This window comes from Raphanus sativus, chromosome 7, assembly GCF_000801105.2.
Source record: "Raphanus sativus cultivar WK10039 chromosome 7, ASM80110v3, whole genome shotgun sequence".
In the NCBI taxonomy this organism is placed as follows: Eukaryota; Viridiplantae; Streptophyta; class Magnoliopsida; order Brassicales; family Brassicaceae; genus Raphanus; species Raphanus sativus.
Genome location: NC_079517.1, coordinates 19708313 through 19735808, shown reverse-complemented (window position 1 = coordinate 19735808; position 27496 = coordinate 19708313). Strand labels below are relative to the sequence as shown.

General features: G+C 34.6%; 4 protein-coding genes across 5 annotated transcripts; 1 reads left to right on the top strand and 3 right to left on the bottom strand.

Annotated features, from left to right (window-relative positions):
* The first annotated feature begins 927 nt into the window (after window positions 1–927).
* LOC108816383 (lysine histidine transporter 1-like) lies at window positions 928–5619 on the top strand. The gene is given in 9 exon segments (XM_056990206.1): window positions 928–1071; window positions 3254–3411; window positions 3497–3880; window positions 4248–4641; window positions 4730–4747; window positions 4749–4836; window positions 4969–5060; window positions 5151–5219; window positions 5341–5619. Coding segments are annotated over 9 exon segments (1332 nt in total). The 5' UTR covers window positions 928–1041; the 3' UTR covers window positions 5440–5619.
* Window positions 5620–9762: 4143 nt separating this feature from the next.
* Window positions 9763–11029, bottom strand: LOC108815670 (GLABROUS1 enhancer-binding protein-like 3). The gene is made up of 3 exons (XM_018588201.2): window positions 10734–11029; window positions 10365–10655; window positions 9763–10297 (listed from the first exon to the last, which is right to left on the bottom strand). Exons 1-3 carry the CDS (start codon window positions 10902–10904, stop codon window positions 9989–9991), a joined length of 771 nt encoding a protein of 256 aa, XP_018443703.1. The 5' UTR covers window positions 10905–11029; the 3' UTR covers window positions 9763–9988.
* A 141-nt stretch (window positions 11030–11170) lies between these two features.
* Window positions 11171–12416, bottom strand: LOC108814702 (GLABROUS1 enhancer-binding protein-like). The gene is made up of 3 exons (XM_018587321.2): window positions 12304–12416; window positions 11717–12221; window positions 11171–11619 (listed from the first exon to the last, which is right to left on the bottom strand). The coding sequence occupies exons 2-3, from the start codon at window positions 12191–12193 to the stop codon at window positions 11353–11355; spliced, it is 744 nt and encodes a 247-aa protein (XP_018442823.2). The 5' UTR covers window positions 12194–12221; window positions 12304–12416; the 3' UTR covers window positions 11171–11352.
* Window positions 12417–14040: 1624 nt separating this feature from the next.
* LOC108816910 (sister chromatid cohesion 1 protein 2-like) lies at window positions 14041–18093 on the bottom strand. 2 transcript variants are annotated; one of them, XM_018589470.2, is made up of 13 exons: window positions 17802–18093; window positions 17087–17372; window positions 16966–17006; window positions 16843–16898; window positions 16644–16723; window positions 16122–16558; window positions 15923–16031; window positions 15710–15846; window positions 15072–15637; window positions 14935–14971; window positions 14657–14678; window positions 14441–14573; window positions 14041–14336 (listed from the first exon to the last, which is right to left on the bottom strand). In XM_018589470.2, exons 1-13 carry the CDS (start codon window positions 17923–17925, stop codon window positions 14241–14243), a joined length of 2124 nt encoding a protein of 707 aa, XP_018444972.2. In that variant the 5' UTR covers window positions 17926–18093; the 3' UTR covers window positions 14041–14240. The 2 variants fall into 2 exon arrangements, with proteins under 2 accessions (XP_018444972.2, XP_018444973.2); XM_018589471.2 differs by having other exon boundaries at window positions 14935–14968; window positions 17802–18091.
* Window positions 18094–27496: the final 9403 nt, after the last annotated feature.

The following is a 27496-nucleotide window of genomic DNA, read 5'->3' as shown; positions in this document are numbered from 1 at the left end:
TGTTGTATATATTATTAAAATATATGGTGTTATATATTTTATATTTTCAACATTTATCATACTGAACTTACATTGTGGTATTATTTATATGAAAAATATATGTGACATAATATTTATATATTATATAATAATTATTTTAATGTGACTTTATTTTTTAGTTATTACTAATAAATAATAAAAATATAATTACATGTTTAAAAATAATAATGTTGTTAAATATTTAAAGCTATGTTTATTAATTATTTCCAAACACACACATATATAAGAAAATAGGAAAAAAACAATGAATAATATAAGTTAGGTTTATTAATTATTGTTGCCAAATTTTTTTATTTTGAATTCGATTTTAGAAATGTATTAATTAAACAGAAAAAATAAAAAATCATAAAAAGTAAACCCACATTAAATAGAATTTGATTTTGGAAATACATTAATTAAACCAAAAAGACAAAGAATTTTTAGGAAACACACATTAAATAACTGAAAAAGACAAGTATTAATATAGGAAGATTAATTAAATGATCAGTGGCATATCATTGTAAATAATACTAAAAATTAAGGGGTATTTTTAAAGTGTACTTCTGTTTTAATAGAATAGATTTTTAGTTGGTTAATATAGGAGCAGTTTCCAGCTCATAAAATCTGAGTGCCCATCTCCACATAGTAGTTTGTGAAGTCAAACAAAAAACTTCAACCTCTCTCTCTCTCTTCTCTCTCTTCTCTCTCTCTCTCTCTCTCTCTCTCTCTCTCTCTCTCTTCTCTCTCTCTCTCTCTCTCTCTCTCTCTCTCTCTCTCTCTCTCTCTCCTCTCTCTCTCTCTCTCTCTCTCTCTCCTCTCTCTCTCTCTCTAATAATATTCAAACTTAATAAGTGCATATAATACATCTATCAGTGTGTATAATCTTCATGAGGAGCTTTATATATTTAGCATACTATCTCTCTCATAAGGCTTATAAAAAAAAATCTCTCATAAGTTTGAGAACTTGTCAAGTTTCCTTCTCTTCTCTTTATATCTCTCTCCCTCGTTTATCTCAGTGTAACCATGGTAAATCAAGCTCCTCAAGATGATTATGTGAGTCTCTATCTCTCTGTTTAATGGTGTTACCGTGACTAAGATTTGAGTTTTTTTTTTCTGTTTCTGTACGAACGTTAAGATTCTGAGTTTTTCTTTCTTTTTGAACATTGATCTTGAGTTTATGGAATTTTAGTTTAACCAAAGTGGACTTCAGTATATACTCTCACAAAAAAACAGTAACACATGAAATGGAGTCTATTTATTCAAATGAATAAAAACCCTTTTAAAAAAAATGATAAGCGATGTTAATTTTATTTATTTTTCCTCGTACACTAAATTCTTATAATATTTTCTCTTCTTTTTTCTAACATAATATTTCCTTTTCCTCGGAGATTTTTTTGTCGATTTTCTCTGAATGTTTTTCATCTTTCTTTGCTTTTTAGTTTTTTTTTTTACCCTTAAGAAATATTTTTATATTAAACGGGCTAAGCCCAAAGCCGAAGCCCAACTACACGAATACCAAACAAAAACCCACAACAAATTGGGTATTACAAACAAGGCCGCAGCCCAAACCAAAGATTATGGCCCAAACCGGTCCAGACTTCTAAACCGGACAGTTCGCCCTAGGCGTACCGACAGAAGAAGGTCTTGACACGTGTGATGATCTATGCAGTTTGCTCGACATGCGTCATCCCTCTCAACTTGATCGACCGCCCTCGCGCAACCACCGGGACACGCCACCGACAACTTCTTTTCCGCCGGAGCTCCGATACTGCAGAGCTTCCGCGCCACCATAGCTGTTCTACGTTGTCTTGTCTTCACGCCGGAGAGTTCACCGTCATAACGGGATCTCTTCTGACTCTGAACCACCGGAAACCCTAAACAGGCGGAGCGAGAACCACCGCTATTTCCACTTGAGCTTCGTCACCGTCGCCGTAGATCATCGGCTTCAACCTAGATCTCACCTCAACGACCCACAAACCCAACGCTGTCTACACACCACATCTTGAAAAGCAAAAAAAAAAAAACCCTAAAGCCGGTGACACGAGCTGAAGTAGCCTCCATGCCCCAGAGACTAGACCGACGTCGGTGAAGCTGTAGAAGCTTCCACCCCGCGGAGAACAAGGACCGGCGGCGGTAGAGCTATGTAAGCCTCCACCTCCTGGAAAAATAACGCCAGCTATAAAACACCTCGCCACGCCGTGACTTCCAAACACCCGCGTCCTCACTCCATGATCATAGACCACCGCGGTTGGTGACTGTCCAGAGCTTGAACAAGACGGACACTGGAAGAAACGGGAAGAAGACAAAGAACGGATGATAAAATCTCAAAGTCAAAAGATTCCGACGACGGCACGGACGCTCACGCACGCGCCGACCGTACACCAGAACCGACTGGATCTACTTTCTCTTCTTCTCTCTCTTCTCTCTCTTCTCTCTCTTCTCTCTTTTCCTCTTTTATTATTCATCCTTTGCTTTTTAGTTTTATTTTCCTTTAAGTTTAGCTTTTTCAGAAAACATCGAGGAAATAAATCACTTGGGAGTTTTAGATAGATGTAGAAGAAATCTGAGCTTAGATTTAATGTCAGATATTGACTTTCTGACTTATGGTTTTAGATTTCTGACTATCCAAAAGCTTACGATATTTCTTGGTCCCAAAAGTTTCCGAGGTTCCAAACAAAAAATAATATATATATATATATATATATATATATATATATATCGAGGTCTACAAAATTACAAATATACCATGTTCCATAAATTTTTATCTTCACATTGTACAACTGAATTATTACAAGTTACAGAAATAATATACACATATATAATCAATATACTTTTTTCTTTTTTTGAGAAAAATATAATCAAATATACTTTTGGTTCACAAAAAAAAAATCAAATGTACTTTTTGTGAATAAGTTTTTACAGATCCCGTACGGCCCCAGTTTCTGGCTTTTCCAAAATTTAGGGAATGACTCGTACCAACCTAAACCGCCGTCTAAAAAGACAACAGAATTTCCAATAGATGGTAACTTTAAGTTTGGTAGTACCAACCTAAATCAGTTTAGACCAATAGATCTTCTAAAAATCTAACTATACTAATCTTTTATTCTTCTTTTCCCCCCATTATTGATTACATCTATTGAGGTTAACTTTTAAACCCAAAAAGAAAATCACGATTTACGAAAACCATAAAAATTAACTTTTTCTTCCATATGAATTTTGTGAAATAAAACTGCAGGATGATGAGAAATTGGCAAGACAAAAAGAAATCGAAGATTGGTTACCAATTACTTCATCAAGAAATGCTAAATGGTGGTACTCTGCTTTTCACAATGTCACCGCCATGGTTGGTGCCGGAGTTCTCGGCCTCCCTTACGCCATGTCTCAACTCGGCTGGTAAAATATTCAATATATACCGGTTATTGACCTAAACCGGATCTGAATAAAAACTAAACCGGTCTTAATTTGATTTTCTTATCAGGGGATCGGGAGTTGCAATATTGGTCCTCTCATGGGTCATAACACTATACACACTATGGCAAATGGTGGAAATGCACTAAATGGTTCCGGGAAAGCGTTTTGATCGTTACCATGAACTCGGACAACATGCGTTTGGAGAAAAGCTTGGTCTTTACATAGTCGTGCCGCAACAGCTGATCGTGGAAATAGGCGTTTGTATCGTTTATATGGTCACTGGAGGCAAATCTCTAAAGAAGTTTCATGAGCTTGTTTGTGAGGGCTGCAAACCCATCAAACTTACTTACTTCATCATGATTTTTGCTTCTGTTCATTTCGTCCTTTCTCATCTCCCCAATTTCAATTCCATCTCTGGCGTTTCTCTCGCTGCCGCGGTTATGTCTCTAAGGTAATTACATTAACCGGTTTACTATATTAGGTTTATGCATTGGCTGTATACATACCGGTATGGATCAGTACAACTTGAAAATTCGGTTTCAACCAACACAAACGAAGTACTTTAGTTTTCGAATTTTCGAAATTAAATTTTGGTTTGGTTTATATTTACCAAAATCTGATTGCAATTATTGTGGTTAGACAATGGGTTTGGGGTTAATTTTGGCTTACGTATTCAAACTGAATTTATTTCGGTTTATTCTGGTATGATATAGTTTCGTCTAGGATTAAACACTGGAACTTGGGTTTGTACACTTTCTTTTAAAACCGGATGTAGTATTACTAACCGGTTCTAAACGTTTTTTCCTTTTGATTTATAGCTACTCAACAATCGCATGGGCAGCTTCGACGAGTAAAGGCGTTCGAGAAGATGTTGAATATGGTTACAAAGCAAAATCAACAGCCGGTACGGTTTTCAATTTCTTCAGCGGTTTAGGTGATGTGGCATTCGCTTACGCAGGCCACAACGTTGTCCTTGAGATCCAAGCAACGATCCCCTCGACTCTTGAGAAACCATCAAAAGGCCCGATGTGGAAAGGAGTCATCGTTGCTTACATCGTTGTCGCACTTTGTTATTTTCCGGTGGCTCTCGTCGGATATTACATTTTCGGGAACAGTGTTGAAGATAATATCCTCATATCACTTAAAAAGCCAGCTTGGTTAATCGCGACGGCTAACATCTTTGTCGTGATCCATGTTATCGGTAGTTACCAGGTCGGTTAATCTAAACCGGATTTCTTTTAAAATCTCTTCTTTTGGTTCGGTAAAAAAATTTGACGACTTTAATTTCGTTTTGTTGCAGATATATGCAATGCCGGTTTTTTGACATGATGGAAACTTTATTGGTTAAGAAGCTTAATTTTAGACCAACCACGATTCTCCGGTTCTGTGTTCGTAGTTTCTATGTTGGTAAGAAAATCAACTGAAATTTACGTAAGACTTTTATTATATTCATAGTTGTAGGTATATTGATCTTTCTTATGACTTTACATAATGGTGTTACCTTGATCCGTAAACCTGATTTTGTTTATATTTATGTAGCTGCAACCATGTTTCTTGGTATGACGTTCCCGTTCTTTGGTGGCCTTTTGGCGTTCTTTGGTGGATTCGCGTTTGCTCCCACGACATACTTCGTACGATTGCGATCTCTAAAGTTGTTCTCCATCTTGAATTAGTTATTAATAATAAATGTAGTCTAATTTAAATACCATTATTGTTTTCAGCTACCTTGCATAATTTGGCTAGCCATCTACAAACCTAGGAAGTACAGCTTATCTTGGTGGGCCAACTGGGTAAGTAACGTTATCATTAATTTCTCTAATTTTTCTGGCGTTTGCAATTAATGGTTGCCTTTTGTGAAACCATTTTTCTGAAAGAACAAAATAAATAAATTTGGTGTGTTGTTTATTTCAGGTATGTATAGTGTTTGGTATTTTCTTAATGGTCTTGTCGCCTATTGGAGGGCTAAGGACGATCGTTATTCAAGCAAAGGAATACCAGTTTTACTCGTAAATACTGATTAATATGACTAATGGTTAAGAAACATATCTATATATTAATATGTGTGTGAAGAAGATTTTAAAAGATCAACATGAGACATATAATAATCCCTGGTCTGAGGATTGAATTTATAATAGCTTTTAGGGTTTCTGTCTTTATATATCTATTATACAAAACAACAATATATTTTGTTATGCCAAAAAGTACAATATATTTTGTTCTTTTTTTTGTGCACGTTTGTTCCTTCTTATTCCAAATGTTTGATGATTATTTGTGTTAGGGATGAGAAAAAACCCAAACCAAACAAAACCAAACCAACTTATTCAAATCCAAACTTATCTAAAGCAAACTAAAGTATATGTCTAATCCATTTGGTTAAAGATTTTATCAATCCAAATGGTTCAGTTTTATTTTAAACTGAAAACCAAACTGTTTTATTTGGATTAATTAAATATACTAATAATATGAAAATTTAATATATTTAACCATTTACTCTAAGCGACTAACTATACTTTATATATTTTACTTCTAAATGAATAGAATTAACATAACTAAAAATAAAATAAAATAATATAAATCGCATACATTAGCATCAAAATCGAAAATTACCTATAATATTTATATTAGATTTGAATATAATATCATAAAAGTATTGGATTACATTTCATACATTTTTATTATGATGTTTGGTTTTATATTTAAATATGAAGAAAATAATAATTTCATGTCAAATGATAATTGTTTATGTTCTTATAAATTATATTTTTTTATAACTGAATTAGAATGAAACTAAAATCAACTCGAATGAATTGAACAAACACAAAAATACAAATTCGACCAAACTGAACATGAACCAGACCAAAATAACAACGAAGATTCATAAGAATAAAGATCTGATTCACAAAGAATAATTGATTAGGTACTTGATCCATTACAAAACAAAATACAAGAAGAAATACAAAGAAAAAGAATACGAGTTACATAAGTTTTTTTGATCCCAAAACCCGTAAGGATGGCTCATGTAACCGACTCGAAGCCGAGCGCGGAACCGGATAATAAAACTCAAGATCCCACAAGGAGGGTGGGTGGAGAGCGAGAAGACGATTGAAAAAGTGGCCTCAGATTATTTTCAAGGTATTTTTACCTCATCAGACACGGTAGATTTCAAAGAGGCACTCCGGTATGTTACCGCGAAAGTGATGCCAGCTATGAACTCTGCCTTAGTAAGACCTCCTACGAATATGGAAATCAGGAAAACAGTTGATGAAATAAACCCCGATAAAACATCAGGACCAGATGGTATGACGAGTCTTTTCTATCAACGATTCTGGAAAGTAACGGCTCAGGATGTCATCTCGATGGTAAAGGATTTTTTCAGACGGATTCTTTTGACCCGAGATTGAACCAAACGAACATATGTCTGATCTAAAAGACTGAGCGAATCATGAGATGACTGAATTTTGACCGATCAGCGTATGCAATGTCAGTTATAGAATCATCTTTAAGATCATCTGCTCTCGACTAAAAAAGTTCCTTCCGAAACTAATTTTGGAGACCCAATCCGTCTTTGTGGCGAGACGCCTTATATCGGACAACATACTTTTGGTGCAAGAGGCTTTTCATGCGCTTCGTACGAATCCCATATGTAAAGCAAAGTACATAGCTGCCAAGACCGACATGAGCAAGACCTATGATCGAGTTGAATGAAACTTTCTCGAAGCTCTCCTTCTCAAAATGGGTTTTGCGGAAAAATGGGTATCTTGGATATGCTGGTGTGTCTCGTCGGTCTCTTATCAAATCTTACTAAATGGTGAACCTAAACGAAATGTCCAGCCAGCTAGAGGGCTGAGTCAAGGCGACCCTCTATCATCATTCCTCTTCATTCTTTTGACTGAGGCACTCATTTCGCAGCTTCATGCTGCAGAAGAAGAAGGTATAATTACAGGTTTAAAGATTGCTCGGGTGATTCCAGCAATATCACATCTCCTATTTGCCAACAATAGCCTATTCTTATGTAGAGCGGATGTTCAGAAATGTGCTGAGCTGATAAGCATTTATCAATCTCTACGGGAGAGCCTCAGGACAGCAACTTAATACATTGAAATCTTCTATCCTGTTTGGTACTAAGATAGGATAAGAAGTCAAAGCTGCTACAAAAAAAAAATCTTCGATACAGCCAAAGAAAGTGGGATGGGTATGTATCTTGGGCTCTCGGAAAAGATTTGTGGATCGAAAAGACAAGTTTTTGCTTTTATCAGAGACTGACTTAATGATCGCATAAAATCTTGATCGGCAAAGCTGTTATCTAAGGGAGGTAAAGAAGTACATTAAAGTCAGTGGCGCAAGTTGTGCCCACTTATGTGATGTATTGATTCATGCTACCAAAGGACATGATTATCAAGCTACAAGGTGCAATAGCAAAGTTCTAGTGGAGCACTAAGGCGAATTACTGAGGTCTTCACTGGATAGCGTGGGAGAAAAAATGTGTTTCTTTTGAAAAAAAAAAAGAGGGCTTTGTTTCCTCTACCTACATAACTTCAACCTGGCACTCCTAGCAAAACAACTGTGGAGGCTTTTGCATCACCCTACCTCCTTATTAGCTCGGGTTCTGAAAGGGAGGTACTTCTGGCACATTAGCCCAATGGAAGTGAAGACACCCAACTCCCCATCTTATGGGTGGAGAAGCATCATAGCGGCACCACAAGATCTTCTTCGCGAAGGTTTGAGGAAAATGATTGGATCATGGTACAATACTAGGGTCTGGATTGACCCATGGATCCCGACTATTCCACCGCATCCATCAATTGTCATTGGGGTTTATCGCGATAAAAACCTCTCTGTTAACCAGCTTATAGACCAATCGTCCAAGCAATGAAGAGTAGAAGTACTGAAAGCCTTGATGGACCCGGAAGATGTTCAGTTGATGCAAAGCTTACGACCCAGTCACAATTTCAGAGATGACGGGTACTGCTGGATTCATACGAAGTCGGGCCTGTATACAGTAAAATCCGGGTATAAGCTTGCAATTCAACTAAAATAAGAGAAAGTGGAAAATGTAGTCATAGAGCCAAGTAGTAATCCCCTGCAAGCTATGATCTGGAAATTACAAGCTCCCCGGAAGACTAAACATTTTCTTTGGCAAGCTTTAACGGGTTGTGTGGCGACCTGTGGCCGCTTGGCTGATAGACATTGTGGTACTGACAGATCTTGTCTCCGGTCTGGAGATGGTGAGGAATCGATAAATCACCTCATGTTTCTATGCCCTCATGCGCTCAAAACATGGGCACTCTCTGATATCCAGACGATTCCAGGGTCTTTCCCGAGTGAATCTCTTTTCAAGAACTTCGACTATCTACTCTTCCGTGCAATCTCTGAGAATTTTCTAGCTTAGTTTCCGTGGATCGCATGGTTCATATGGAAAGTTAGGATTGATAAAGTCAAAAACGGCAACTATATTCTCCCACCAAATACTGTCTCACATGCTACCTGTGAGGAGGAGAACTGGAGGGTTGCACAAATACCAGAAATAAAAGTTATCGTAAGAAAACTCGACTTAAACACCGAAAAGTTGGAGAATGAGTCACCACTACCAAGATGCCAAGTGGATGCATCCTGGGTGACAAATTCGGTAGTTTCTGGAGGTGGTTTTGTCTTCGATCTGGTAAATGGAACGCATATGTATAGTTCCAATGCAGGGACCAGGTCCTCTCTCCTTTGCACGTGGAGTTCACTATCTTGCTCTTTGCAATGAGATGTTTCCTGCAACTAGGATTCATATCGATGTCCTTTCAATTGGATTGTCTTCAGCTTGTTAAGCTGATCAACGATGAAGAAGATTGGTCAGTTTTGGTTTCCGAATAGAATGAATTTATTCAGCTCCTATCACTTTTTATTGTTTTTTCAGTTTCGTTATCGTTAGAGAGCGTAATGTAAAAACAGATTTTCTTACTAAGGAAGGTCGTTTACGAAATTTTATCTTCTCCCATGTAAACTCTAATATTTTCAGATGGTTAGGTCGTAAAGCAAACCTCTTCCTACTGAATTAATAATACATGGTTGTCGTCAGAAAAAAAACTGACTCGAAGCTGATTAGGTTCTTATTCGAGAACATACTTCATCGAATATGAAGAATAAAGCTGAACAACGTTCTTATTAGACAATTAGTTTGTAGAACTTCAATACTTTGATTATATGCTAAACCGTAAAAATAGTAAAATTACTAAAAATATTAACAAACAGTCAAACCAAATGGAACTTCACAGCAAACTTAGCAGCCGTGAGGGGTTTTTCACCTGAGTGCTTTACTGTTAAGATTAGTTACACAAAAACTACGCATTCGCTAAAACATAAAGACAGAGATCAAAGAAACTCAACGAACAGTAGTAGACTGGTGATTTTGATGGAATCAGTCACACCTTAAGACAAAAGAAGACACAAATCTTTTAACATACCCTTATTATAACCGTTCAAAAGATGGCTTGAAACACACAAAACAAAACAAAAAAACATCAACAGGAAACAAAGGATAATATTTTTTTTTATTCTTGAACCAAGCAGAAACTCATGCACAAGGAAGCTTTCCCAAGAAGGTCAGTTTCTTTATATGCAATTCCATCTCCTCATTAAGCAATGCCTTCCATTCAACAGCAAGCTCTTTCCTTCGCTGAGCTCCAAGAGTTTCCAAATTCTGAAACAGCATCTTCTGTTGAGTTTTCTCTAAACTCTGCAAAGATGTCGCCGCCTCAAGTGCGTCCTGAAGAACATAAAATTCATCCATACCACCTAGATCCTGGCTCACATCTTTATCCTTTCTTGTGTCATTAACCCGCTTTTGGTCTACCAAAGGCACACCCTTGTTCAAAACAAGAACCTAAAATCAAAATCAGTAAGCAACATTCTCAAATTAAAACAGACTAGGAACACATCACACTACTTACCTTAGCTTGATCCTGCCTATTCTCACTAAAAGCATCTTCTGTTTCATTTTTAGCCCAAATGATTGTTGACAGTCTGAAGAGTTCTTTCTCATAAGAATTAGTAAAAGAAAGTTGTTTCCCAACCTTGGATCTCTGAAAATAGAACTCAAATTTCATCTTCAACTTTTTGACCTGTTCTATGAGTTGCTTTTTGGAGAAGAGTATGTTTATCAAGTCCTTGGTATAGCCATAAAAGATATCCCAATCAGAATTGTATCTGAATCCCTTCTCATTTTCATATTCCACAATTCCCTTTTCCACATTTAAAAAAAACAAGATGTTAAGAAAAAAAAAATAGAAAGTAGGCAGACAGAGAGAGAATGTACAAACCTTGAGAATGAGAAGAACGTCGTTTATATTCCAAATCAAATATTTCTTCTGTTGCTTTCTCCACCTGACTATAGCTTCCGTATAGGAGACGTTTTCATCGTCGTTTTCATGCGAACGCTGAGATTTGTGTTTTTGTTGGCTCTCCAAAACAGAGTCGCTGGAATTAACCATTGATCGGTGATACTAATGAAGCAGCGATGTGTCACTCTCTCTACTATTTAAAAATTAACAAGAAAGAGGAAGACGAGGCGTTGGACTATTGTTGGTAAAGTAAAATATATTTATTTTGGTTTGAATAGAGGCACAAGTGACGAGAAGCTACGACTTGTTGTGTGACTCTCTACTCGCTTAAGACAAGCTCCATATCTCAAAAACTGCCAATGGAACAACATCCTCAACGAAGAGGCAACCTCTGTTTTATTACATTAACATTAAGATTACATAAAAGCCGATATTTTTATTACATTAACATTAAGATTACATAAAAGCCGATATTTTTATTACATTAACATTAAGATTACATAAAAGCCGAGAAACATGATTCTTTTTTAGACACCAGAGAAAACATAGTGCTTCTATTAGACACACTGAAGCAGATATATATATTTTTCACAAAGAGTTACCATTTAGCAGCCTCTGCAAGCAAAGCAGAAAACTTAAACCTCTTGATATTGAGTTTGACTTCCTCAGCACATAACTCTTTCCACTCATCGCTCAACTCTTTTCTTTTACCAGATCCAAGGTTCATCAGCTTCTCAAGCTGCAACTTCTTTTGATAATCACTTAAACCTTTAGACACCATGGTCTCGAACGCATCCCGCACAGCCCATGACTCGTCATTGCCTTCAAAGTCAGCTTTTGGTAATGATTCATTACCCATTTCATCCTTACCAAGCAAAAACAGAGATAATTAGACCATTGTGTTGTGCATGCTAGCTAGACAAAGACATTATTAATTGATGATAAAAATATATATCACTTACACCACTCTTGCTGCTGTGATTAACAGACTGATCAGGTTCATTTTGGGGGGCCCATATCCTTTTGGAAAGTAGGAAGGCTTCAGAGTTGCTGGTGTTTCCTTTCTGCATGCTAACAATGAACTTACCTTTCAGCTTGCGGATCTTAGTCAAAACCTGATCCTTTGAGTATATCGCAGTGATGGAATCACCGAGGAAACGATAAAAGTCAGCCCAGTTACTGTTGGGTTCGTTTCCTGTCTTGGCTCGATAATCCACTAACCCTTTTAACACAGTGAGCTCATCTTCCTCGTTCCAGATTCTGCTGCTGCTGCTCGCCAATGTCTTCTTCTTCTTCTTCGTCTTCTTCTTTACTGCTGCTGCTGCTGCTGCTGCTGGTTCTGGAGGAGAAGGCTCTGAAGCTTGTTTCCGTGGGGATTTTCTGAGAATATGTGAAGGTGGAGAGGCTGCGTCAGAGAAATCAAGATTCACCATGGGCATGGTCGCAATCCTCACATGCAGAGAAGCCCTGATCCAGGAAATCAAAATTCATCAGTACATCTTCCGACAAAAACAAACTCACACTCTAGAGAGAGAGAAAAAAAACAAACCTGATATTTTTTTTTGTTCCAATCTCGAGAAAGTGAGGAGAAGACTGATTTATTTAGGTTTGGGAATCCTATAGCCTATAGGAGTAAAGGACCTTAATTTGATCTGCCTTTTTAGATTTACACCCTAATAAGCTCCCAAAAATTCTCATATACCATTTTTAATAAAATCACTAGATTTACATGCAAATTTATATTAATAATTAATTTTATTTTATAATAATTTTAAAATTTAATCTATTTTTTGGATTGTCTAATTAATTATGTTATTACAACGATGAGAATATTAGATAGACGATTTTGTAACTTATTTCTCCATAATAGACATAATTTGGTATTTTTTGGGGTTTGAATTCCAAACTTCCGTGTATAGAAACATTAATGAACTCTTAGACAAACCACTTGATCAAGAGGGCTTCCACGATTAAATCTATTTATATAAAATTTTATTCAAAATATGATTTACTATTTTCTATTTAAGTTTTTATACAATTATTTATATTTAAAACAAGAACTATTTAGATATTTCTATATTTGTATATATAAATGTATAGTTATGTTTGCAAACATAACTATATTTTATTAATCATAATAAATTAAAATTTAAGAAATTTTAGATAAATACTTTCCAATAAGATTATATTTTGGAAATTACATTATTTATTCTTATTTTTGAAAACTACTTATATTCTATCTTCCATGGAAACGGAAGAGGCCACGTGGAAGCGCAAGCGTATGGAAGTACAGAAGCAAATTTTTTTAAAAAATTAGGAAGCACATACGTGTTGGAAGCATATATATATATAATAATTTTTTTTAAAAAATTAATATTTAAATTTAAAATAAAATATTTATTCATTTATAATAATTTTGAAATGATTTTATATTAAAACTGTGGAAATACACATAGATTAAGTTTAAAAGAAATTACTGAACTAATCATTTTTAATACTTTATAAATAATTGACACAATATATTTCAATATATGCTATATCTGTAATAAATCTTCAATGCATAAAGATAATTTATGGTATTATTTTAAATTTTTATATTTCTATTCTCACTATTTCATTACTACTTCCTTCGTTCCTAAAAGATGGTTGTTCTGAAAAAAAATTGTTTTTAAAAGATGGTTGTTTTATGTTTTTTATGAAAAAATACAAAATTTAAAAAATTAATTAGTTTTATTGGATTACTATTGGCCAAAAGTTGTTGAAAATTGAAAACTACAGAAAACAATAAATTTATTATAGTGATTTGATGCATTTTTTTAATATGTGTGAAAAACTAAAAATGTATCTTTTAAAACCAAAGGGAGTATTAAATTTGAATTTATATAAATTAAAACTATAATTTTATATAAATTAAAAACTAAGATTTTATATTTTTATTGATTTATGATATTGTGTTTAGAAAAAAACGGAAGCGTAATTGCAAAATGGAATTGTAAACTTCCAACATATTTTTTAAGAGAATATTCTAGAAACGTTTTAGATAAGAGAATATTTTAGAAACGTTTTAGAAACGAGATTCCGTAAACTTCCACAAAGTTCCGATTTCAAAGCGGGAAGCGTATGTGCGATGAAACTTTCGTGTAACCTAGCTTATATTACATCAAGTCTTTCTCTTATCAGACTCCGAGAAACTCCCCAGCCAAACTCTGGCATCAATCTCATAAATAGTTTTAGGGTATTGTCTGAAAACATAAAAGAAACACTTTTAGAAGCTGCAATAATGCACTGTCTCTAAAATAACTTGATTAGATCAACCAAGTATATTCATACATACTTTTCAGATCATTGATCATTCTGAGTCTAAACTTAAAAGACTGGAAACAAAAGGCTAAAACTAGATGGATTCCAAAAGACTAAAAACTTTGATTAGCAGATACTTCTTCAGAAAACCTAAAAACTAGAGGGAAGAAATATAGCTCCAGCTTTTCAACAAGCTTCTTGTTGTCTGGTTATTGGCGAGAGGAGAATATCACTATATTGATGGTCTTGCTTCACCTCCAAGTAACCCTTCGTCTTCAACACCTACAAACAAAGATTTTTTATTTCCCATACCTCAAATCAAATCAGGAGGGTTTCCAAAGCTTGAAAACCTCAATAAAGATACACAGAAACCAGATGTGACATACCAAAGTCTCGTAGAAGAGTCTTGCACTTTCCTTCTGAGTTCTTCCTCTGCACAACTGTAACAAACTCGCTTTTTCTTCTTCTCCTTTCTTCTTTTGCTCCAGAAACGTTTTCTCCAGGAATTTTGCCACATTCCTGCGCAATCCAGTCAGAAAATCTGGATATTTATCTGAAAATATACGTGAAGAAACTGAGATCAGAGGTGTGAGTCTACCAACCTTGTTCTTGCTGACCATGTCTCTGCAAATCAGTAGCATACAAGGTAAGAACACAGTACAAAAACACATCAACGTGCAACAAAAAATATAATATAAGGTTTCGATCCCATTGTAGGTTGTCTATGTTTTATGGTTGAAACTTTTCACAAAAAAAGCATCAGTCCAATTCATCATAGATTTCTGTCAACTAGTCAACCAATATAATATATCATTTCTGATTATTGTTTAAAGATATTGTGTGCTTTCCACTCTTAGAATAAGACCAGAAACCAGTTTACCTTGTTGCAGGTCCTCTGTTTCATGTGCATTCACCTGCTGAAGCAGAAGCAGAAGCAAAAACAAATGTTCAGTTCTGTAAATGAATATGAGTGAAAGGGTTCTTTCGCTGCTGTCAGATGATGCAATGGAACAGTACCTCCTCGTGCATCAAAATAACATCAAGGTCCCTTCCATCCTCGTAATATTCTGACGGGCACTCGTCAAAGAAGGTGAAGGAGTTGGCAGGTCTTGTTTCTTGTTCACAGGTCTCAGGGTCCTTGCAATATCTTTCTGACATTGATTCTCTCAGCGGCATCTCAGGAGCAATCTCTTCTCGCTCAGAGACTGCTGGTGTTTCAGGAGCAATCCCTGTTTGCTCTGATGTTCTTGCTGGGGTATCTGGAGCAATATACGTTGGCTCTGCAGGCTCTATTGGCGTCTCTGAAGCAACCTTTGTTTGATGAGAACTTCCAGCAGCTATGGAACTAACTGAAACAGTCTCTGGAGCAGTAATTTTCAGCTCGGCAAGAGCAACAGCCTGAGGAGTCTCCATAATTTCCGGACCACTCTCAGTCTGCTCTACAGGAAAAGCATCCCCACGGCCTCTAAGAGAAGACCTTTTCATTCGCCTAGCGGTTTTAGCAGCTTTAGGAGTTTCTGTTGTGTTCTGTTCTTTAAGCCTGATGGGTTGATTGAAAAGCAATTGGAGGTCCAAAGAACCATCTGTAATATGATTACAACAATCAGCAAACAAAATTTGAAATAAAGGTACATCAAATTTGAAGTTTAACTTACATGGAAACAAAGGGTCCCAGTAACTTCTAGAGGGATCAGCAAGACGTTTGATTCTTTTCTCAGGATAGTCAGTATCAGGAACCTTTCTCCGTTTTTTAACCAATGTACTTGAGTCTTCTATCATTTTCTTAATAACTCTACAATAAAGAGAAGAAACATAATATACTTGTATGGCAGATGAATATTATCCAAGGTGACAAAAAGTTAGCTTACTTGTTCGGAATTATAACTTCGTCATCTATTAGACATTTTCTCTTCCGAGAAGACTCCTTTCCACTAGGTGTGGTAATGATGGAGAACTGATGGCTTGTTTCCCCTGTACCTGTATCTCCAAGTATAACACAACATATTAAAACACAACTAAATAAAATTTCTGGGAGTTCCTATGTCTAACAAGTGTCAGTCAGTCAACCTTGAGAGATCTTCAGCCGGGAAGGTGTTTTGGGAGTAGCAGCAACTGGAGTATCTTTAGCATTAGATCCTTTACTCTCCGGCTCTTCTGAAAAAGTAATGCCAGAGAGGAAACCTTTCTCATTGTATCCAACTTTATTCACTTCAGGAGTCTCAGATGGCTCTTTATGAAACATATCAGTGTCTGTCATTTCCCCATCACTATGGCCTCGATGTTTCTCTATGCATTCAGGCAAGTCTCCATTTCCCCCCACAGATCCTGGTTCTTCGCGTTCCATGTCATCTGATTCTGGATCCTCCCCATGCCTAGATGCATTTTGCTGATCTCTGGATGATTTGTTAGACTCTAGCGGCTCTGCTTCAACAACTCTGACTGATGCTTGTCCACTAGCATCTCTGACATTTTCTGCATCTATGTCCATATCATGGGCGGTCTCACTGAAACAACAGACATAACGTGAGAAATTTGAGCATGTGTCTGTTGATTACATGTTAATTCAAAAAAAAAAAATATCATACTCACAATCTAGTATCAGTATGATCGGCAACGGAAGTTTCATGAAACGTAAAGCCGAGATCCTCCTCCTCCTCCTCCATGTCGAACTGCAACTCCACAAATAGTGTCTTCATTTCATATATTTTTACTTGTACACTAGTGAATGATCAAAGAGGAGCGGATTCAATATACACAGTAATGTATTCTATCAGGTAAGAAGCCATACCCTTTCCATATAGTAGTGGTCCATGCTCTCCGTATCCCGACCAGCAGCACCTCCAACTGTTTCATCGCAATGCAGTGGTATAAATACATGACAAAATTCAAAAGTGTTTGCTGTAGTAATTACCTTGTTTAAGTGTAATATCTTCCTGAGGCCTAACATTGTCCCTGAGAAGAAAAGAAGAAACAAAAATGTGAGACTATATAATAACTGATACATTACTGCACAGGATGAACAAGCAAAATACCCGTGAGAATCTTCCAAAACACCAAGATCAAAAGCATCTAGTTCGAAACACTGAGGCAAAGCAATTGAAGAAAACACGGTAGATGCTGCAGCAGCAGGGAGAGGCACATTAGTGTTATCTCTGTTGTTCTTATCCTTAGCCACAAACTCCTTTACAGCGATAAAGGCAGTGTTGCAATCATGGAACAAAAAGTCGACCTTCTTGGAATATATTCTAACGAGACCAAGGAGAAGATAGGCTAAAACTCTGTATGTCAAAGCGTCCAACTCCTTTTGCAAGATCTGGTCTGTGAGATCCAAAAGAACATATGCAAATTTAAGTACGAGGAAACAAAACACTGTAGAAATGATGCGAACTATAATGTTGTACAAACAAAGGATTTTTAATTACATATTATGTTTTTATCGATCAATTTGCAGAAGAAAAATCTAAACCTTCGCAGTTGTAATAACGCTAATAAAAACGACATCTGTCTCTGAGGTTCATTCAGGCATTCTAGCAAAATCGAAACTTTTGCAATTGTAATAACGCTAATCAACAGACTTAATCTGCCCACTAATGAGCAAATGAAATCAACTTTCTAAGCCATTCAAATGGAGTCGGGCCTGCAACAATAGTTGAAAACGAAACCCTACGTTTCTATTTCGGTTAACTTCACACTTAAACCAACCATTTCAGAAACGAAGAGAGAAGGGAAGGAGGAGAGGAGACGAACCAACGGAGGAAGGAATATGAGTGTCTTTGACTTGAGTTTTCTTAAGCTTCTTCGCGAAATAGGCTGCCACCCAAATCGCTCCTAAAGGTCCTTTCCTCGATACGAGGCCTTCCGAGTGAAACATTTTATTATACTATGATTCTTCTCACTCCCCCCCCCCCACAGATTTTGGGATTTTTATACAAGACCAAAAGCTTCTTAGATACTGAAGCGGACAGGAGGGAGATAAATAAATTGAATACTAAAAAGGAAAATGAGGGAGAAAGACAGCCATGCTGTGTACGGAACAAGCTTCTTAAAAACCGAGAAATTAATTTTATTTATCAGGAGTTGCGCTTAAAATTTAGAGAGATCTAGTCTAATATACTCAAACTAGCTGATAATCCGGACCATGTGCGGAGCGATGATTTTAAAAACAAAAATTGATTTTGAATTTAATATTTGTGCAATAGAAATTGAAATTCGTAAATTAAGATATAATAGATTATATACGTATAATGCTGCACTTTGTGTTTTACGTATTATACACGGAAATGAATATCAATCAAAGCATAATTATATTATTATTTCTTTCTATGAGTATATAAATGTGTCCAACAGTAATATTGAATCTGTGCCCTACGCAAGGTGAATGGACTAAAAAAGTTATAAGTTTTAATTTATAGATATTTAATCTATATATTTATTTTTTATGGTTTTATTAAATTTTATCTGCCTTTGGAATACATAAAAATTGTAGACGAACAAAAGTAATTTTAAGTAAATAATATGACTTCAAAATTAAGTGGACTGATTAGGAATCAAATTCAAAATATTGCCTATTATTGTAGACAACAAAATCTTACAAAAACAAACTCGTTACTGGATGAAATACATATTGGCTTCTTGTAATTTATCATTTCATACAAAAAGCGGATTTTAACTAAAATTCTTGAAGAGACACGAGATATGGGGTTAGGGTTCAGTTGTTGGATTTGATCTCTCTTCTCATTACCTAAGATCTCACTATATATATCTTCCTAGTATTTTTATTGCATTCATTTTCATTGTAGTGGTTTTGAAATCTGTAGGTTGTGATGTCGTTGATATTAGTTTCCCTAGGTATATAGTCATAATTGATAGAGTTTTAGTCCAAAAAAGGATTGGAGCCAAGCAATTATTACATGTCCAAAATTAAATCCAAATAATTTTTAACTTTTAGTTTCTGATTTTTAAATTATAGAAAGTATTATGATTAAGGAATCGACATATAGGATTCCTTAATTATAGAAATTATTTTGACCATAAAATTAACCGGATTCCAAAATAGAAATTAAGTGGAATAACTATTTGTCTATCACCATTTATGTTGATTCTTTAACTAAAAATTCTTGGTGCTTATGTAAGAGATTACATGGAATTTAATTTTAGTGTTGTACAATCAGTCAAGAGATCGTACCAATTATATATTCTTATTCAAGTTGTTATTTTTCTTTCAAATCATTTTGGTGCAAATGGTTAATGTTTATACCTAAACGAATAATTATTGGACCAAGAATTGATGATCAAAGAAAACACGATAGTAATGTTTTAGTTGATAAGAATTAATAAAATTTCGGTGATCTGTGATCTTTTATATAAATATTATCTTATTTTTTTCATTATATAAGTTAATGAAACACACACACACATATATATATATATACCTACAAAAGTATTATCGAATTTTATTTCATTATATAGGTTAATCTGTGATCTTTTATATAAATACATACACAGACACACACACACAAATATTATATATATATATATATATATATATATGTAATTTAATAGAAATTATGTATTGGTTGTAAAAAAATAGAAGTTATGTAATTTAATACATACATATATATAATAAAAGTTTTATATACAAATTTTGTTTATATCTATTGCATATGGTCTTGTTTTGGAATATTGTCCAATAAAAAACAAATGTAACATTTCAAAAAATAGAAAAGAACATGAAAAATGTATACATTTTGTAATGCTAAAATGTAATGCTAAAAATGTTTTGAGAAGGAGAAAATGGTGAGGAGATGTAAACTAAAATGTCTAGTATTTATATATGAAAGGCGCCTAGGTCTAGGATCTGGACGATATCATAAATTACAAAAACGATATTTCAGTATTCAAATTAAGGCGCGAATATATTATTTGCATTGTCACATAGCAGTGAGATATGTTTGCTAAAGTAAAATAGGAATGCTACTGAAGATCTGGTCACGCCAAATAAGAGTAAGAACCAATCATGGACGATCACATATTTGTTTTAAATTTGTCGTGATGATATTGTATCAATCAGCAACGAAAACATATCCGTTGAAAGGCTATATATAGAAATCTCCTCTTTTCACTATCACATCACCTTCGTGATTGATTGACAATGATTTATTTCATCCCGTGATTGACAATTCATATTTGATTCATGAATTATGGCAAATAATGTATCAATGTATTTAATTAGTGTGCCTTTAATCGAATGTATTTACACTAAATTGGCATAAAACGATCTCCAATGGTATATTGCATTTATAATTATGGAAATGATAAATTATGATTAATGTGCAAAGGAGGAGATTTGAAACTGCAATCGACCTTTAAAAAAATATATTGGACATATTAAAAAAGTAGACGTATTAGAAAAGTTCTTGAACTTAATTATATAAAAAATTCTTGATTCAGTCATATAAAAATGTGATTTTACCACTAAGTAATTTCTAAGTTAACCAGAAATATATGTGATATATTAGCGTTTATAATTTAAGAAATTTAATTTGCATTTATATATATGTAGTATAAAATTTTTCAAGAAAAATATATATATATATATATATGCTAACTATATAGAAAATGTTATATGATGCATGATAATGAAATAAACAACGAAGAATCTCTGCGTATTTGGTAATGAAATACATGCGTATATTCTCAGTATTTAAAGCGCTTACGTTTAAACAATGAACGCGTGGTAAGCATTAAATGTAAATGTGTCAATGTTAATTATTTTGTTAGTCACAAAGCTTATATTATAACCCCAAGTTATAATGTAATGAGTAATGGCAATTTTTGTAATTAGTTTAGTTAACTAAGGGTTCTTGAATATATCATGTGAGAGGGCTTGTGGAGTTGCCACATAGAAAATGGTACACTTGTAATAAACACATGAAATAAAGTTTTTTTTTTAAATGGTCTCCTCAAATAATAGAAAGATGATGGAAATGAAAGCAATATTAATCAAATACACATGATTCGACATATGTGTAAATTGTTTTACCTTTTTCATTTTAAATTTTCCAAAATACCCTCACTTACCTACTATTCTCTCTCTATTTTCTCATATTTTTCTTTAAATATTTTACACATTTGATACATTTTTCTATTAATATATTGTATATAGATCCATAATAAAAACGAGTAATTAATAACATACATATAACTAAATACTAATTATTAGATATCAAACTATGTAACAACTAACAAAAAATTTATCAAATAACAATATGTATTATATAACAAATTTTTTGATGTCAAATTTTGTATCAACTAATAAAACAAGTATCAGCTAACAAAATATGTATCATATATCAAATTAGTTATCAGATAATAACTCATTTATCGAACACATATTAACTCACAATTCATTTATCAACCCATTTTTCAACTTCCAAATAAGTAGTAAACAATGTACAAACCGATAAACCATTTATCAACAACACAAACCATGTATCAACTAAAGACAAATCTTTTTAATATCGTACCTATCATTTATCATTTTTCTGGTATCAAACAATGTATCAGTTAACATAATATGTACCATGTAACAAATCATTTATCAGATAACAATCTATTTATCAAAAAATGTATGAAATCAAAATCATGTATCAACAATTCATTAGTTAAGAAACCATGTATAACCTAACAAACTATTTATCAAAACATTTATCAGCTAATAAACTATGTATCAAAACATTTAACAATAAATATTTTGTAACATCTTATTTATCTTAAACGTTTTTCCAACAGGATAATTTTACGTTGGAGGTGCTAGCTCGGAGATCTGATCACTAACACTAAGAATCTACTCAATTTTTTTTCTCGACATGACTTTTTGACTTTGATAAGGCTCTAATTTTCATAGTTGCCCAAAGATCATTGTTAAAAGAAAAAATATTACAACACTTTTAGATTAGAATTTTGAGAGGCTTGATTTCTAACACAAAGTAGGGTTTTACCGCAGAGATTGGTGATGGCGTTGAAATAGCTAAAATTAAAAGTGAGTTAAATTTGGATTAGTAGAAATTGGAATAATTAGAGAAACTAAAATGAAAATAAAATGAAGAAGAATTCGTTTAAGTGAGAGGAGGAAAATAAAAAAAGTTGGAAAAAAAGAAAGAAGATAATGTTAAGAGAAAAGATAAAAGAGAGCTAGAAAAAAGAAGTTAATATTAAAAGAAAAGATGAAAGAGAGCTACAAAAATATTACTTTTCAGACATAAATCTGACGCAACGCAGGAAGCTATGGATAGAGTTGGTTTAGGGGATAAGGGTAATATGGAAAAGATTGGTCAAGAAGGAAAAGGATAATATATTCTTAATATGAGTCTCAAATAGAGGCATATAAGCCAATTCTCTAAAATTTACTGACCAGATTATTTTATGGAGAATTTGCGAGATGTCTAAGTTTGGAAATATAATTAAGTGGGTGTGGATGAGTGTGACAGTATTAAGTAACTATCAATTGAGTGTCATTTAATCCGGTAGTACCCCTTAGTGTAACAGGTATTCGGTTACAAAGAGAGAAGAAAGAAGAAACTTCGAAGGGAAGAAACATGGGCCACGTAGGAGGAAGGTAGAAGACCACGTAGCCTAGGTGAAATATGGTCATTATTTACCGAAAACTGTACATATTAAATGGTAAAAAAAAAGAAACATGTCACTCATTATTTAGCCGTATACAGTTGGACTGTTTTAGTGCAATATGTGGCGGATAGAAGAAGAACAACATCTAGATAAATGGTCTAGTCCTTTTCATTTGTACAGTCTGTCCATTTGGTAAAAACAGAGAAATACAGTGAAGAAGGTGAATGCAGATCCAAAGTTAATGCTTAGAAGAATCAATCAGGTAATTTGTTGGTAGTGCTTTTAATACATAGATAGTGCATTAACAGATCACTTATAGAAGTACTTTGTCGATGAATTGGTCCAACTATTTAGTTCTGATATAATATTCTGTTTTGTCGTGTTGTTACAGATGACTAACCAAGACAGAATAAAGATTCTACATGGAACGTGGGTCTGTGATGCTGATAGTCGATGGATATTTGAACCTGACATAGTCTGTTCAGCTGAGAATTATATCCGTCTTCATTCAGAGATGACTTTAATGGAATTACTAAGTCTAGTGAAGGAACGTCTTGATATAACCAACAAAGAAGTGTCTGTGAAACTGTCCTATCAATACCCGGAGTGGGTAGCATTAGGAGATGTGGAGCTTGATATGCCCCAATACATAACAGACGATACCGAGGTTGGGGTCTTCGTTCAAATGAGGCGGGCGATTGAAGAAGTTGATTTGTACATCTCTATAGTCAGACACTCCTCTGTTGTGAAAGAAGTTCTGATGCCTAAAGAGTTGGGTCTCATCGCCACGGAAGTTGGAGAGCATGGTTGGGACAACGGCATGAATGACGAGGAATGGCATGATTTTGCGATATCAGAAACTCCATTGACTCTCCCACCAACACAGAGGAAAGTGGTTGGCGATGACCAGGTTGTACCAGTTTCTATTCCAGTTATTGGGGATAGTACGCGTGTAAAGAATACTATTCCACATGGACTACATGGAATAGAATTCAGAGAACCAGGCTTACATGCTCGCAACGATGCTCCGGATAGGGGAATGATTGACAAGGGAAAGAACAAACGAGTAGCAGAGGAAGTTAGTGATACCAATTCTGACTCCGATGATGCAATGATTGTTCCTATACTGCGGTAAACTATTGAAGAGAGAGGACAAAAGTCTAGGCCGGTGGCAAGGCGTTTGATATCCGATATACCGGGAATTCCAGACACAGTAGGTGGTGATGGAGATTCTGGTTCGAGTTTAGAAATACCAGAAGAAGTCCCAAACGAGTACAGTCAACAATGGGGAAAATTCGACGAAGCCCCCCACGAGATGCTAAACGACCCATATAATCCAGCTATATTTGGGAAGGATGCACCAGCAGTGTTCAATGATCGTCGTGGATCAGGTAGTAACCAACTTATGAATGTGTTGCTTATTTAAAAGTTTACATAATTAGCATACTATATTATGATTACATAGTATTCTATATAAAAAGGAATTTGAGATAGCTGACTATTTTACAAACATAATATACTATGTAATACAAAATAGTCTGTAACTATATAACACAATTTGTATACATACAATACGAAGGAGATGGAATATACGTGGGACGTGTCTTTAAATCCAAAACAGACTGCAAAATCAAACTAGCCATTCATGCCATGAATAGGAAGTTCAATTTCAACACACCTCGATCAAGTCCCGCAATGCTACTTGCATGCTGCGTGGGCAATGGATGCCAATGGAGGGTTTATGATGTTCTCCTAGATGCGAGTGGTAATTTCCAAGTTCAACAGGCTAACCTAATTCACTCATGCATTGTTGATGAACGCCGTAACTACCACAGACTAGCAACCACTCAGGTCATTGGAGAGGTATTGCAATCTAGGTTTGTTGGCATTAAGCGTGGACCCACAGCTGCAGCTATAAGGAAAACACTCTTGGATGATTTTCATGCGAATGTCTCCTACTAGAAATCTTAGAGAGCAAGGGAGCTTGCAATGGACCATGCAATGGGGACTATGGTGGGATGCTACTCGCTTATACCAGCATATCTAGCACTACTCCAGTCTTCAAACGAAGGAACGACCTGCTTCTTGGAGAGTTATGATGTCAAAGGTGGAGGCACAAGATTCAAGTATTGTTTCGTGGCATATGGGGCGTCTATCTCAGGATATGCTGCTATGCGTAAAGTGGTTGTGGTTGATGGTACGACACTGAAAGGGAAATTTGGTGGATGTCTACTCTCGGCTTCAGCGCAAGACGGAAATTTCCAAGTATTTCCACTTGCTTTTGCGGTTGTGGATAGCGAGAACGATAATGCGTGGGAATGGTTTTTCCAGAAGCTACAGACATTTGTCTACGATATTCTGGAATTGGTATTCATCTCAGATCGTCATGCCAGCATATACTCCAGACTAAGGAAAGTAAATCTTAAAATACAAATACATGGATTCTACTCCATTTTAATAAACATGTACTATTCTATGTACATGTAGTATTCTACATGACCATATTTCTGATGTGATTCTACAGTTTTGGTGGGAAAATATGACTTTATGGTTTTGACGGGAAAACACGACTTTATCGTTTTGGCGGAAAACATGATTTTGATGGAAAACATGATTTTGCGGTTTTGATGAGGAAAAGCAATTTTTCGGTTTTGGAAAAAAAACATGATTTTATGGTTTTGGCGAAAAACGCGAGTTTACGGTTTTGATGAGAAAACACGACTTTGCAGTTTTGGGGAAAACATGATTTTGCGGTTTTGATGGAGAAAATGTAATTTTAACAGGAAATTGTGATTTTATCGTTTTGATTGAGAAAATGCAATATTGACGGGAAGATACGATTCCCGGGTTTGATGAAAACTCGATTTTGTGATTTTGGTAAAAGAAATGAAATTATAATATTTTTACTAATTTTCTAAATCTAGAGATTTTACCTATTTGGGCTACCCATTTTCCATATGATTCAACCCGATTTTGTTCTATGAGCATAATTAGACTTTGCCTTTTTGAACTCATTTAAATTTTGTATTGAATATGTCGATATTAACTCATAGTAATTTGGACACGGACCGTCCATGGACAACCCCGTCCATTTGACATTCATACTGACAGCGAATCTGATCTTTTCACATACCTCTCATCTCTGGAGGGACATTATAGTAAAATGTATTCTTGTTTGGGATCAGCGACTATACTCGGGTTCTCGGGTTCTGTGTATAAAATTATAAAGGTGTAGGACCTCAACACACTAGAATGCAGAATGACCCTGAAATAACATACAAACATACAGACACTGTCACATCTCTTTTATGCTGGGATCAGTATCTTTTATCGTGTTCTTTATATGAGATCATAAAAGTTTGAGCTTGCTGAAAATGGCAGCTTGAAAGTTATATATACCCGCAGACAATAACAAGTATGTCTTGCATACACATCAGCCATATTTTCGTCATGACAACAATTACTCTTAGTTTTAACAAAAAAAGTTTCTTTTTTTTTATTGTTGTCTGAAACAAAGTGGGCATGCTCTTTGTGGAATGAATGACGCAGAGGGCAAAACCGATCATGTTTTGCTCTTAACAAAACGGAACAGACAGCATTTGTGATCCACCAACGTAAGTGAAACTTAATCCTTGAATCTCTCTAACTGTAAACTTTGTTATTTACTTTTTTTTGGGTTATACCACAGTTCTGAAAAGAGGGGAAAGATGTTAGTACTATTATTTAGTGGAGACAAGAGTAGGAAACTGCATGTTTGGAGCTTAGCTGGCACCAAAATTTAGACATCTTTACAATTTTTGACCATTTCTTTTGTATATATTGGTCACAAGAGAATTTGATTTATTTTGTAGGGAAATTATCTATAATAACATATATTTTTTATATAATGACTAGAATAACATATGAAAATAGAGAAAAAAATAAAATGTGAGTTAAAGTCCAAAATACCCGATCCATTAAATTAATTAAGCCAATTTAAAAAATAAACACTTTTAACCATGAGTAAAAAACTCATTCATAAACTCATTCATGAAAGACTCTAGAAGAGTTAGAAGCTTTTGTTGATCAGAAATAAAAGGTAAAAGCTTAAAATAATACTCCCTCCGTTCGGTTATAAGTGTCGTTCTACAGCTTTTTTTCTTGTGTCAAAATAGATGAGGTCCATTAAATTCCATGCATAAACTGATAAGAAAAGACTTTTCTACCTTTCAATTATTAATATCATTTCTAGTCAAAAAGTCCAAAATTCAAACTGATGACTTTGTTGTAGCGTGTATTACGAGAGACACATATATATATATCCAAGCAACAAAAAAGTAATAGTGATAGACCAAAATTATTTGCACCACTCATTATATATTACGATATCTTCTTCTTTTCTCTTCAAATATGTATAGCTTTTCAACTTAAAATGGAGAACGAGGAGAGCAAAGAGAAAGATGATTTACCAGTTGACAGAGTTTGCAAAGAGAGCAAAGAGAAAGATGACTTACCAGTTGTCAAAGTTTGCTTTCGTGTCAAACGTGATTTTGATTTGAATAAATTGTTCTTTTATGATGAAGGAGAGCTTCACCCTGACATAGCAATTGAAGAAGCCATTATTGAAATGTTGAAGATTTATCTTTCACATTCTTTTTAAAATCAAATAAGGTGTTGATGCATTGCAAGTTATTTTATCATAATAAAGATGTGAAATCTTCTTTCACTTTTCTATTTTTCTTATTTTGGTTCCATTTATTTTTTTAAACTGTTTAGTAGTACTAAAAATTGATTTAAAATTTAGATCAGGCGTCCTTAAGATCTACTCTAGTTTG

Coding starts and splice junctions, on each gene's coding strand:
- LOC108816910 (XM_018589470.2), bottom strand. CDS start 17,925: ATGTTTCACTCGGAAGGCCTCGTATCGAGGAAAGGACCTTTAGGAGCG. Junction 17,007..17,086: donor GTTTTGGAAGATTCTCACGG/GTATTTTGCTTG, acceptor TTTTCTTCTCAG/GGACAATGTTAGGCCTCAGG. Junction 14,337..14,440: donor GACTCTTCTACGAGACTTTG/GTATGTCACATC, acceptor CTTTGTTTGTAG/GTGTTGAAGACGAAGGGTTA.
- LOC108814702 (XM_018587321.2), bottom strand. CDS start 12,193: ATGCCCATGGTGAATCTTGATTTCTCTGACGCAGCCTCTCCACCTTCA. Junction 11,620..11,716: donor ATCACAGCAGCAAGAGTGGT/GTAAGTGATATA, acceptor TTGCTTGGTAAG/GATGAAATGGGTAATGAATC.
- LOC108815670 (XM_018588201.2), bottom strand. CDS start 10,904: ATGGTTAATTCCAGCGACTCTGTTTTGGAGAGCCAACAAAAACACAAA. Junction 10,656..10,733: donor ACGTTCTTCTCATTCTCAAG/GTTTGTACATTC, acceptor AATGTGGAAAAG/GGAATTGTGGAATATGAAAA. Junction 10,298..10,364: donor ATAGGCAGGATCAAGCTAAG/GTAAGTAGTGTG, acceptor TTTTGATTTTAG/GTTCTTGTTTTGAACAAGGG.